At 36.0% G+C, this 13,372-nt stretch overlaps 2 protein-coding genes across 2 annotated transcripts; one reads left to right on the plus strand and one right to left on the minus strand.

Annotated features, from left to right (window-relative positions):
- Positions 1 to 2,238: 2,238 nt before the first annotated feature.
- LOC121760115 (protein FAR1-RELATED SEQUENCE 2-like) lies at positions 2,239 to 4,248 on the plus strand. Its single transcript, XM_042155727.1, has 3 exons — positions 2,239 to 2,383; positions 3,381 to 3,841; positions 3,924 to 4,248. Coding segments are annotated over exons 1-3 (678 nt in total). The 5' UTR covers positions 2,239 to 2,382; the 3' UTR covers positions 4,140 to 4,248.
- A 596-nt stretch (positions 4,249 to 4,844) lies between these two features.
- On the minus strand, positions 4,845 to 8,672 carry LOC121760301 (uncharacterized CRM domain-containing protein At3g25440, chloroplastic-like). Its single transcript, XM_042155962.1, has 4 exons — positions 8,531 to 8,672; positions 8,128 to 8,410; positions 7,065 to 7,472; positions 4,845 to 6,866 (listed from the first exon to the last, which is right to left on the minus strand). The coding sequence occupies exons 1-4, from the start codon at positions 8,632 to 8,634 to the stop codon at positions 6,333 to 6,335; spliced, it is 1,329 nt and encodes a 442-aa protein (XP_042011896.1). The 5' UTR covers positions 8,635 to 8,672; the 3' UTR covers positions 4,845 to 6,332.
- Between the last annotated feature and the right edge of the window lie 4,700 nt (positions 8,673 to 13,372).

Genomic DNA, 13,372 nt, shown 5'->3' on the forward strand with positions numbered 1-13,372 from the left:
CAATTCTCTGATAATCCTCTCAGCTGGATGGCCAAATCTTTTATGCCAAAACTCCAAGCCATCGGACACTGAGTTTATTTCTGCCTTGAGTGGCACCTGAACCTCAGCCAGCAAGTAATATAGGCTACCTATTCTCTCTGCCTCCATCACCATTTTGTTATTTTTACTCACCACCATCTTCCCTCCAGCAGAAGAGAACACACAGCCCTTTCTTTCAAGGAGGCCAAGAGAAACCAGATTTCTCTTAACTTGAGGTATATATCTTACCTCTGTCAAGACCCTAATGCAGCCATCGTGCATCTTCAGTCTTATAGTGCCAATTCCCTTCACATAGCACACCTGGTTGTTTCCAAGAATGACTGTACCTGAGTGCTCCACCAGTTCCTCAAACCACATCAGGCTAGAACTCATGTGAAAACTGCAGCCTGAATCCATTATCCAAGATCCACCCATACCACTGTCAACCACAGTCAAAATTTGATTCTCCTCACTATCTTCCACACAATCAGTTGCATTAACCATTTTCTCCCCATCCTGTGCTTGCTTCCTTTTCCAAACATAGCAATCCTTCTTCAAATGGCCAGGTTTTTTGCACCAATGGCAAGACCGAGTTTCTCTTTTATCAGCTTGACCAGCCTTAGACACATCCTGATCCTTCTTGAAGGGTTTCTTGAATTTGTGATGTCTTATATTCAGTCTCTCTGCCATTGCAGAGCTGGAACCAGAACCAATTCCCAACCCATTATTATGGAGTTCTTTAGCTCGAATTGCGTTTTGGACCTCCACAAATGTGATAGCTCTGTCCCTTCCATACAGAATAGCATCACGAAGTTGATCAAAAGATCTAGGAAGAGCATTTAAGAGTAGGATCGCTTTATCCTCATCCCCAATTTTAGTATCAATATTTTCAAGATCATCAATGGCTCTACTAAAACCCTCTAACTGCTCTAACACCCCTTTACCCTCCAAGAATTTATAGGAATACAGTCTTTGCTTCATATATAAACGATTCGCCAATGATTTCGTAAGATAGAGATCCTCTAACTTGGTCAGAATACCCGCAGCAGTCGTCTCCTTTGCCACCTCCCGCAAAACCTTGTCGGCGAGGCACAATACGATCGTGCTGTGTGCCTTGGCCTCGATCTCAGCTTGCTTCAACATAGCTTTCTCATCGAGAACCCCCTTTTCTTTCTGATCCTTCTGCTTCGGATCCAGAGCTGATGCGAGCCCTTGCTGCGTCAACATCGCCTTCATCTTCATCCTCCATAATCCGAAATCGTTGTTGCCTGTGAATTTTTCGGCCTCTAGACGCGCTGCCATCATCAAGAAATCGCAAGAAACGCAAAACTCTACTTCAATCTTAAGCTCAGAATTTGGGAAATTGCAATCGGTGGAAGAAATCGCTCGTCGCCTCTCTTCCCACAGACGGCGCCAATTTGTTATGAATCTGATTCTGAAAACTAAGAATTGAAGAACACTTTGATTTGAGAGAAAATTGTGGAAATCTTATTGAATCAATCTCTGAATCGAGATGTATACAAAGTGAGAAAAGAATGAACAAACTAACTAACTAACAGCCTATTTATTGAATCTAACTGCTAGTACAATCAATGGTCAAGATTAGAGCTAACTAATCTAAATGAGACCCGACGACTGCTGAACCTCGAAGCCTTCTTCATTCTCTTTCCAGCTCGTGAGCTCAATCAAGCTCAATTACTTGTAGATCAATCACACACAACAACAATAATAATATGGACCATACTCTCTACTAACATTATTTTCACTACCCTTTTTCTCTTTCTTACTTTTCTCCTTATTTATTAAAATTTGTGCTGAACTCAAAGTTCATACTCTTAGGGGACGGAGGAGTATATATTTGTATACAGCTATTTTCGATTTGACTCTAGAAAGATGTCAATACTTTCGAGATAGTCAAGAGGGTTGTCGTCCGACATATTAAATCCGTCACTGCATATTACTCCCTCCGTCCCGCACTACTCGCACTTATTTCCTTTTTGAGCGTCCCAAGTTACTTGCACTCTTTCCATTTTTAGTACAAAATTTCACCTACAGCCGTCATTTTTGACTTTCCTATACACTCATTCCTTAATCTCCGAGCCGAAAAGGAAATGAGCGAGTAGCCCGGGACGGAGAGAGTATTTCTCTCCTAGGAGTACTTGAGAATTTATATTTATCACTTTTTTAATCTAACATTTATCAAAATATAAGAACAAAATAATAAGAGTTCTAAAAAGGAGGAAAACGGGTGGGTGCCCACACACTGCGGTTTCAGCTTCGAAGCTCAGAACAAATCGCCCCAAAACTCCTCACTTTCATTCTCTCCAAATTTCATCTTAATCCTTTGATTTACTTCCACCGACAAGTAAGATTCTCGTTTCCCTCGCTCTTTGTGTTTCGAAATATCTTCGTTTTTCGTTATTTGATTCCGGAAACAAAATTACTCAATTAGACGGAAACAAAATTGCGGAATTTCTTGTTTTATTTGATATATTGATTTGTTTTTTCTGTGATTTTGGGGATAGATGAGTTTTCTAGGTTTCGTTCACTTCTGTTTCTGATTTGTGACTTAACTATTTTGGTTGATTTTGTGTGGGGCGCGTGAGAGAGAGAGAGAGAGATATAGAGTCGAAATTAACAAATGCTATGCCTCAATTTCATTGCTCATGCATAAATAATTACTCGAAATGCTGCAAATTTCAGTAAGAATTGAATTTTTAATTCACTTGCAGAATTTAATGGAGATAATTAGATTTTAAACAGAGGAAAATGTGTTTAAAAAGCGAAACTCGTTTATTGAAGTAGCCTTGACTTTGCAACTTTTTTGTTATTGTATTTGTATTTGTATCAAGCACTTGTCTATTTAGATGATACTCCCTAATTACCTATGCAGTCTTATCTCATTCTAGAATTATTACAAGGTAATAAGAGAATTGCCTAGTTTTCAAAATCACTTGTTTTTTAAACTCTATTGATGCATGTGGTTAGTAATTTTTAGAAAATTGGTAATATTATATTTATAGTGATAGAATGGGAGGAAAAGGATCAAGATTGAAATTCTGATTCATTTGTTGATATTGGGACTAAAGGTCTGTTGTTTCTGGTCATGACAAAATCTAACTAATTGTTTCCAAAAAAGGCTCCAATATTATGCTTATGCCTATGTGGAGCCATTTAGATCTATCTATTATACTAAGTATATATAGTGAAAATCCAATGGTATTATAGCCTCTTTTAGCTTGATAGGAGAATCAGATAGAATGGACCTTGGAGGCTTTGACAGTTGATGTTACAGGACTTCGAAAAGTATGTGATTTGCTTTGTCTACATTGTGGTAATTTTGGCGTCTGAATGGTTTGCAGTGGTAGAAGCAACGACTGGTGACTCGGACAAAGAGGATTTGAACTCAAGGGACTCGGATGAAGGTGATCTAGCTGAATCTGAGGAGAAGGCATGGTTGGGAGAAGGAGGTGAAATTGTCGAACCCCATGTAGGTATGGAGTTCGACTCGGAAGATGATGCTAGGAGATTCTATAGTGACTATGCTAGGAGGGTAGGGTTCGTTGTGCGCGTCATGCAACGCCGTCGTTCCGAGATAGATGGTAGAACTCTTGCTCGCCGGCTCGGATGTAACAAACAGGGCTTCTCCCCACACACAAAGGGCATGGTTGGGCCCGAGAAGAAGCCACGGCCTAGTGCACGCGAGGGTTGCAAGGCAACGATACTATTCAAGTTGGAGAAGTCTGGGAAGTGGGTGGTGACTCGTTTCGCCAAGGAACACAACCATGCTCTAGTTGTCACTGCTCAAGAATACACTAATGTGGTACGCCTATGTGATCCTCTATTCGTGTACATATTGTTACTACCAAAAACTATATATTTTGATTATGCTTTCATCAATGCAGCTCGATAAGGACAAGCGGATCCAAGAACTTGCACGAGAGCTGCAGCGGCAAGAAGAGCTATGCGCTGAGTATCGGGAGAGTCTGATCAGCCTTCTTTCGACCGTCGAGAGCCAAGCCTATCAGATGTCGTCGAAAATTCTTGCAGTGGTTGAAAGTGTTAAAAAAGCTGAAGCAGAAGCTCTTAGTGAAGCACTAACAATAGGATCGAATAAATAGTTGTATGATGCAAGAGTTATGTTGATGTTGTTATTTTAGGTATATATCAAGATATTTTGACTCTGTTATGTTATTACTACTAATAAGAGTGCTACCCTTGTTGCAGCAATTGTATAATTTGTAGTATTGATTTATATTGAAGAAACTATTGAGGTATAAACACTAGTTTATATACTAGTTTATACCTCAAAGTCAGCGGAATTTAAAATCATGGAAGGTTAGCTGGAAAAAATTCATGAACTTTGTTCTAATTTGGATGATATCATTTTAAATTAGCTAAAAATTAATGTAAATTTGGATTTGTTTGCAATAATCCAACTAAAAAAACCTTGTCTCATGATTGTGTGTGATTTCTAATCAAAACGATGCTATTTTACCATTAATATGCGACATTGTTTGTCTCACCAATGGTGACGTGGACATGATTTTTTGATTGTCATAGTATCAAATAGTACAACCATACAAAAAATATTAGTATTATTGATAATTGCAAACAAATCAAAGCTTCATAGTTTTCTCATCTGATATTATTATAAGTTGTTGAGTAGAATTTGACCAAAGTTCACAATTTTTTCCAAGAATTTTCATTGAAGTATCGATGTTAGTAATTTGCCTTCAAGTATATGTGAATTCACATTAGAGTGATGCGTATATGTTTGGAGCATGGGATTAAAAAATCATGCAATGTTCTTAGCTTCACAGATATTCTAGTCAAGCTTTCAAATTGATCACAAGTAAAATAGTCCAAATCCACAAATTTGATAAAACATGCATTATTAACAAGTGACATGATAAATTTGATAAAACTAACTATTTTCCAAACCAATGTCCACTTGTGAGCATTTTACTCTGCAAATCATCTATGCCTCAATAGTCATCAATGGAATGGATGCTTCTTCTAAGTAAAGAAAATCCAATCACTCACTCTGCATATTAATCTTCAACCAGCCCTTAACCTTATATATCCACATTCACATACTCCACCCTCCTTCCTTACTCATCCTCTTCGCACCTCACACTTTCTCCCATTTCCCATTTACATCGTATGCATTTGCCAACACAACTCTCCAAAGCTCTCCCATGTCCCCAACGAGCACAGCAGCACTCAACAAACATCAGACCCAGCCAGCACTGCTATCTTCTTTTCGTCACTTTTTCACTTGTTTCTGCCCTGCCACAAAGCTTACTGTCTGAAGATATGATCAAGACTTGCCTCATCAAGACAAAGGTCCATATCCATCACTAAATCTTCACCAAAACCAAACCAAACTCATTAAATCTACTTCATTGTCATCCAAGAATCGGACCAAAGTGATCACCAATGTCCCATCTAATTCATCCAAGTACAAAACTAACTCATCAAGGACACATAATCATCAAACTCCACCATCAAATCAAAGCTCAAGAAACTTAACTCCACCGGAAAAATCTCCCTAAATTCGACGCTTTACAACCACGAAAATCTCAGATCTGAACAAACAAGCATCCCCTAAGAACAAGTCTATGATGAAGCCCCATCATTCAAAATCCCACGTTAAGTGCCCTTGGCACCAAATCCCAGAAAAATTCTAGCTGGATCGATCAAGAAGATGCTGACAATTCTTTGGTGTCAGCATTCAAAGAACTCCAATCAAAATACCAAAATCAATTGTCCCATCGGAGAAAATCTCCAATCATCAAGAATCTACCTCACAAAATATTCTCAAGAAACCACCAAACACTTCAAATTTCACCAAAAATGGGAAAACTAAAAAATATTCAGAATCGTAATCATACGGCAAGAAGCAGAGATTCTTTTGCAGACAATCTCTCAATTTCCTTTTTGAGAAAATTAAGTTTTGTACAAGATGGGAAAGAGGAAGAGTGGTATTTAGAAGAGAATAATGAACTTTCTATAGAAATTGAGCAAGCCATAGCAAAGACTTCAATTTCAGAAGCAATGGAAATGAGTGAAGAAAGAGAAAAAGGGGAAGGGTTTTTCTTTCCTGGTTGCAGACGGCGAGAGAGAAGAAGAATAAAGTTATTCTTGATGAACAGTGAAAAGCCAGATTAGCTATCGCAGGGTAATGGTGTGATAGCTAACCTGGCTAAAAATGTGTTTTTAGCATGGGTTTGGGCAATCTCACGAGCTTTCAAGATTACGGCAAGACCCTTATCTACCCTATCAAACATACCCTTAAGTCTCTTATGTGATCATTTCCTCTTTTTTTTCAAAAGTGAAGCAGCTCGTAGAACCATTCGATCAACCTCATCGAGATCCTCTGCCTCTACATCTCTGTTCAGTGATTTCCCCTTTTTCATATCAGCAGATATTTGGCACAAATGTTCTTCGAAATCGTCATCCTCTGCCTCACCCAGTACCGGAAACTTTTCAAACTCGTCCATGTAAAGAGGCTTTAAATCTTTCCCTTCCGTCTCCGCTTCCGACTCCGACTCAAAAATATCAGACAGATCTTCAGAATCCGAAACCATATCCAAGTCTACGCTCGAATTGGTTCCATTTTCTTCACTTTTAGTCAATAGTTCTTTCAGCCTATCAGACCCTTCAAACTCTCGATTGGGATGGTTCCCGGATTCTAGATCACCAGCATCATTTGCCTGTTTTTCTTCATTCGTCGTAGGTTCACTTCCCGCCTGAGCTTGAAGCAGCTCGAGTTCCTGCTCCAATCTTGGGATATATCTCTTAACAGCCCTCAGAGCGTCCCTATATCTCGATTTATCCAAGGCCTACAAAATCATAGATGTGCATTAACATTACAAAAGCAAACAGAACAAAGGCAAAAACTTGTACATCTGGTGTACAGTGCACCCACTCAATTAGGGCTTATTAATTCCCAATTAGGATTTAATTATGACGGATGCACTATAGTGTTCCCGAACAACAAAACCAGTGTTGAGCAAGAAATGAGTTTTGAATAATACTACCTTCTTTCTCGATAGGGTTTCCCTTGGAGACATTATCTCGGTCGGGGGTTGGGTATAGTTCTTCCCTCTGTACATGATTATGGTGTTATCTTCCTGAATATCGAGCACAATCCCACCGCTCAAACGCGCCAGCTCTGAGGCAATCTCCTTCACTTCCTCAGGGGAGAAAGTCTTCACGATGACCTTCAATGTCTGATGCTTCTTCCAGTGCAAGTGCATGTTCAGTATAACGCCTTGATATAATCCCCGTCTCCCAACAGGGACATAATTTTTGCTCTTCTCGCCCATCTTCAAAAAGTAAAAGTGTTCTTCGGGTGTCAATATTTCAGGGTCGTGCATCGTGTCCGATGTCTCTTTAGGCTCGATCTTTCTGAGGGCTTCAAGTAATCTTTCCTCTTTCCTCCGAGCCTAGGTGAAGCATTAACGTGTTGTGAGGATCTCAAGTAACAAATAGTTTCAAAATCATCCATTTCTCTTAAATTCAATCAAGCCAGGTATAATCACAAAACTATTAAAAGGCTCTATCATGTATGTAATGATCACGAAGGATACATAAATTGTGATCCAAACTATGACTATAGACCTTAAGAATTCCTGAACGATATAATCGACATTGATTGAGGTCAAAACCACCCGATTTTTGTTTGTTTATGACCCACATTTTAACTCAAAGGTTCAACAAAAACACCAACTTCAAAGCATGATCCAATTCAAAATGTTCACTTCATAAACATCCACTCAATCAAGCAAAGTATAATCAAAGAGACCATTCAAATTCGCAACTATGAATGAAACCTGTCCATAAATCACTAAAATGGACTCCTAAAACCAGTTCACCTTAATAAGTAATGAACGACAATAATCAACAGTTATCGGCACAATAAACACCCGTTTCTCATATGTTCAAGACCTACATTTCAACACCTAAACAACAACATTGATCCAATGCCAAATTCCCACTTCCACTTCATAAACATCCACTCAATCAAGCAAAGCATAATCAAAGAGACTACATAAATCGATACATGCAACTAAATGAGATTCAAAGTTTAAAAAAAAACACCTTCATCAATTTGTAGAGGATTTTCTCTTCCGCAGTCATCCTTTCAAAGGTTTTCTTCTTCTTATACCTGAATAACTTCAACCACTTCACCACAGCTCTCTTCCCTTTCAATTTCTTCCTTTTCGTTACCGGACCAGCACTATTTTGCCCGCCCTGCTCCACCTCAGGCTCCGCATTTCTCAGAACCTGACCCGAATGGAACGATGCGACGCCGCCAAATTTACATATTTGCCCTGCAGTCACACATTTCGCGGCTGCAAGAGGTGTGCTGCTGCTAACGATCCTGCCATACAACGATCGAAATTAATTATACTTTCACTGAAATAATTAAATATGATTCAACTGGTGGTTGCACACTGAATTTTCACAATTGGGGAAAGGAAAAACTGAAGAAATTAATCACCTGGAGGTCTGGAATATGAAATGGGCATGAGGCGAAAAGGGAGCGAAATTGGAACGGAGATGTTTGAGGAATGGGAGTTTAGATGCTAAATTTCTCACCGCCATTTTTCTTTTGTTTTGCCTTCCGATTCACGCTATGTTCATCTAAAGCTAAAATGTGAATTAGGCTTTGTTGTTACTATTGCCTTCTAATTCTAAGAGCATCTCCAATAACCGGCGTCACCACCGCGACGCAGATTTTTACCCGACGCCGGTTTGACGCCGAACCATTGGAACCGGCGTCGGCGAAATCGGCGTCAAAATCGGCGTCGCCATGCCGATTCCCGCGCTGACGCTGGTTCCGACGCCGATCCTCACGGGCGCCATTGTGCGTCCCGGATAGGCGCCAAACCGGCGTCGGATTTAATTTTTTTTTTTTTTCGAAAACACTATATATACGCGCGTTGAACGGAGGCTCATATTCGACTGCAAAAGGATTTAGTTGAAGAGTTGTGGGCGCGGATGATTGCAAGGCGTTAGTTTTTATGCAAATTTATGTAATTTTTTAAATGTAATTTTTTTAATTATTGTACTTTTTTTTAAAATTAATGTACTTTTTAAATTTTAATATTATTATTCGAATTTTCCGTATTTGTCTCGTAAATTAAATTTCGTATGTTGATACGAGTGTAAATTAAATTATATAATTGTTATTAGTGATGTGGATAGGTAGTGTGAAGGCTATGTGAGGGCTATTTGATGTCCAGTTGATGTGGCAAGCTGATGTGGCAGGAGAATTGTAGTGCTGATGATGTGGCAGTGTGAAGGCTATTTGATGGCTATTTGACGTCCTAACCTATTGGAGATACTCTAAGACTCCTGCTCCATCACTCACACCAAAATAAAATAATATTATAAACATGTAGGTGATGATAAGATTTTATAATATTATTTTATTATATTGTGAGTGTTGGAGTAGGAGATCATTTTCGATAGGAGTCCCGGTGTGTCCCACATTTTAAAAATGAGATACTCCCTCCCGTCCCATTTTAGGAGTCTCGGTTTGTCACACATTACGAGTATTGGTTAGAATATTTCATAAATAACAATAGGTCATATGTTTCACAAACATTATTTCTCTCACATTTTATTATAAAACTAATACTATATAAAAATGAAACTAGCATTCCACTATTCTTTTGCACCAACTTTTCTTTACCATTCTTAAAATTTGTGTCTAACTCATATGAAATTGTTACAATTCCACTATTATTTAATCTTTTTCTTCTTTCACTTCTTTGCTTTATTCTTATCTTCATTTCACTCGTTAAATATAAATTTGTTAAATTTTGTGTTCAATAAAAAAGCTTCAGTTATAGCTGAATGGATGGAATACTTCTTTTCTTTGTCTATAAAAAATAGGGATATTGGTTTATAAAATCATGAACTTTGGCCAAAATTTGGTATTTCTCACAAACTTTAAAATTGGTCTAAAATATCATAAACTTTGCACTTTGTTTGATATTTCTCACGGCATGTCTATCACCATATTTGACTTACTTACGAGGCTTTTTTTTATCATACTTGACACAATTAAATCAATGTGTTTTTCTACGAGACTTTTTATCCTACTTGTTATGAACTTAAAAAGTGATTTAAAATATCATAAAACGAATCACGGTTGCCCACGTAAAATAAGATTTTGATGAAAATATCTTATTTGGGTTAGTCTTATTTGGGTTAGTTTGAGAAATACCAAACAAAGTGCAAAATTTGTGATATTCTATGTCAATTTTAAAGTTCGTGGGAAATACTAAATTTTGGGCAAAGTTTATGGTTTTAGGCACCAATATCCCTAGAGAATATCATATGTTTCTCTTTTAATTTATCCACTAAATTTAGTCTTATACTCAAAATTTATGTCGTCCACCAATAATAATATTTTGATGTATAAAAAAGTATATAGTAGTAATAAATATTTTAAATTAGTGAAATGAATATTTAGTGATAGATGAATGAAATAATATTGTTTTTGCAAATAAGATACGTTTATAATTTGTTCATCTAGTCGTAGACAATGTTACATCAATATTTTGATATTGAATCAAGGGGCGCAGTTAGCAGTGAAGAGCTATGGTGAGGGTTTAGGGTTCAAATCTTGTCTTGTTGGAAGACTGACGGTCTTGGAACACCTATGTAAAAGAAATATGTAAAAGACAATAATATTATTGATGACACATTCTAAGACTATGTTTATCAGCAACCACTCAACCCAATTATCAACTTTTTCAATATTTAATTAATTTCTATCTCTTTCACATCATTAATATTCATCCAAACCATCCATACATTTTTATAGTTTATCAATGATCACCCAATAACACTATTTATTTTTATTATATTTTATAATAATACTATTATATGAAATATTACTATTAACACAATAAACGACAAACTAAAAATTATGAAAACAAACAAATAAAAAAACATAAAATTATAAAGAGAACATATGTTAGTGTACAAAACTATAGCAAAGTGGTCTTTATTTATAAAGGATGAAAATTATGAATTTTGATATAATTTTTAAAAATAATTTTTTAACATAACATATAAAAGATATATAAATTTTATAAAAAATAAAATACCAACCAATGAGATTACATGACAAAAGAATGACATGGCAACCAAGTGGTTGGAATTTGCCCACCATGCAACTACGGTTAGATAGAAAGGGAGACCTTCAATTCCATTTTTTCTTTTTTCTTTTTAATTGTGTCAATTTTAATTGTGTAATTACATGGAGGTTGACCTTCACCAATAGATAAATAAACTTGATCTAAGAGGCCGATCTGAAAAGTTACTATTTCATCTTTAGTCTTTCCTAAAAAATTAGCTCACTTTCAATTTCTATGGAGTAAATTTTTTTACCACAAATTACACCACTAAAAATAGTATCACTATCCGATAACTACTTCAAAATCTTTATTTTTGTTAAAAAAACGTGAAGTTATAAAAATCTAGTACATTTTTAGAAGATGAAGAAAATATTATTTATCGAGTCTATATAATTTAATTAAAGACAGTTGAACGTACCAATAGAAAAAAAATTTAAAAATTCTTCTAATATAATTTAACTTAGTTGCAAAATTCATCCAGTTTCCTCCTAATTTAATATAATTTATTATTATTTTTATTATTATTACATACAATGTTTTGAAAATAATTTAAAAATTATAAATCATACTTAATTTCAGTATAATAAATAACTATAATTAAATTTATCATAATTATAACTATATTATTATAATATTTATATATAATTTTTATTATCATAAAAACAATTAATAATTTATTAAAAAATTAAAATAATTGTATACAAATATAAATCATTACAATAATAAATAATAGTTACTATTAATTTATAAATTAATAATTAATCAATAAAATCATAGTGAAATTTTAAATTATTAAATTATAATATCCGTACATATTATAATTATAATAATAATAATCATATTTATTATTATAATCATTTATGATTATATATTAACTATAGTAACAATTATATTATTATATATTATGATGGATGATCCATATTTAAACTATCCATCGTAATAATAATATAATAATATAATTATTATCATTTGTAATTAATAATTTATTAAAATTTTATATTATTATAAAAAATAATAAGTACTACTGATGTAAATCAAATAATGTTAATTCTATTCCAAGATTTCTCCTATTTTGTATATTTAAATCATCTATCAATTGATCATTAAAGTTTGATTATTATATATTAGTTGATAGATGTACATGTGGAGTAACTACAATGAGCCAAAGCGGTGGGGTCTGATTCAAAGTATTCGTTGCCTATCAAGACAATGTCCAAATTCTTTTATCTTACCACTGTTATCTTCGTCTTTGAAATAGCTTCGCGTGGGTACCTTGTACGCCTCAATCGGAGCTCGGATGAAGAAGTTATGGCCATTTGATGAAGGCTGCGCGGAGCAGTGCAAAAACGTCAAGGTCCAGTAGAAACTCCCAAGTTGGCATTAAAAACGCTCGGGTCGGGAGTTTTTCTCGAAAACTGCCAAATTTTAGTTTTGAAATTGGTTTCTAGAGCAGTTTTTGAGGCATTCAGGCATATTCAGAGAGGAGAAAAGAGAGAGGAAAAGAGAGGAAGAGAGGAGGAAGAAGAAAAGGAAGAAATTTCGGCCAACATTCCGACGATCCGTCTCCAAATCCCAATTCCACTTAACGAGAGCATGCTTCCTATGGTTTTTGTTGCAAATTCCACCATGTGTTTAAGCTAAACTCTCTATGTTGCTCCAAGTTGTAATCTTGACTTTGTATGAATGTTTCTACACCATTGAACTCATGTGTTTGTTACCAACAATGTGCTCAATGTTTATACACTATGTTTTTGGCTAATAATGTAGTGTTGTTCTTTCCTTTTGATAAGGCTAATTTCATGCATTGATTAAGGGGTTAAATTCATGCATTTACGGGGTCTAACACATCTTTTTAAGCCAGGTGTGTAGAGAATTCGCCAGGTCCAGGAAAAAGAGAAGGATGTTTGCATGGCGCAAGGAAATGGCGATAAAAGTGAGCATTGTGGAAAAATGACCAGACGGAGGAGATCAAGAAGCTGAAGGGCAGAACGGAGATTTCTGCGAAAGCTTCTAGAAGATCAAACCCGCACCTATATAAGGAGGAGAGCATGCATTTTAAAAGAGGAAAAGAAAAGGATAATCGAGGGAGGAGACTTTTAGACAGGGAGCTCTCGTCTCTCGGCACTGTTGGCTCTCCAGCTCACTCGCCATACTCTACACACTTGTTTTATCGGGAACTTGAGAGGTTT

The sequence above is a fragment of the Salvia splendens genome, chromosome 13 (genome assembly GCF_004379255.2).
Source record: "Salvia splendens isolate huo1 chromosome 13, SspV2, whole genome shotgun sequence".
Taxonomy (NCBI): Eukaryota; Viridiplantae; Streptophyta; class Magnoliopsida; order Lamiales; family Lamiaceae; genus Salvia; species Salvia splendens.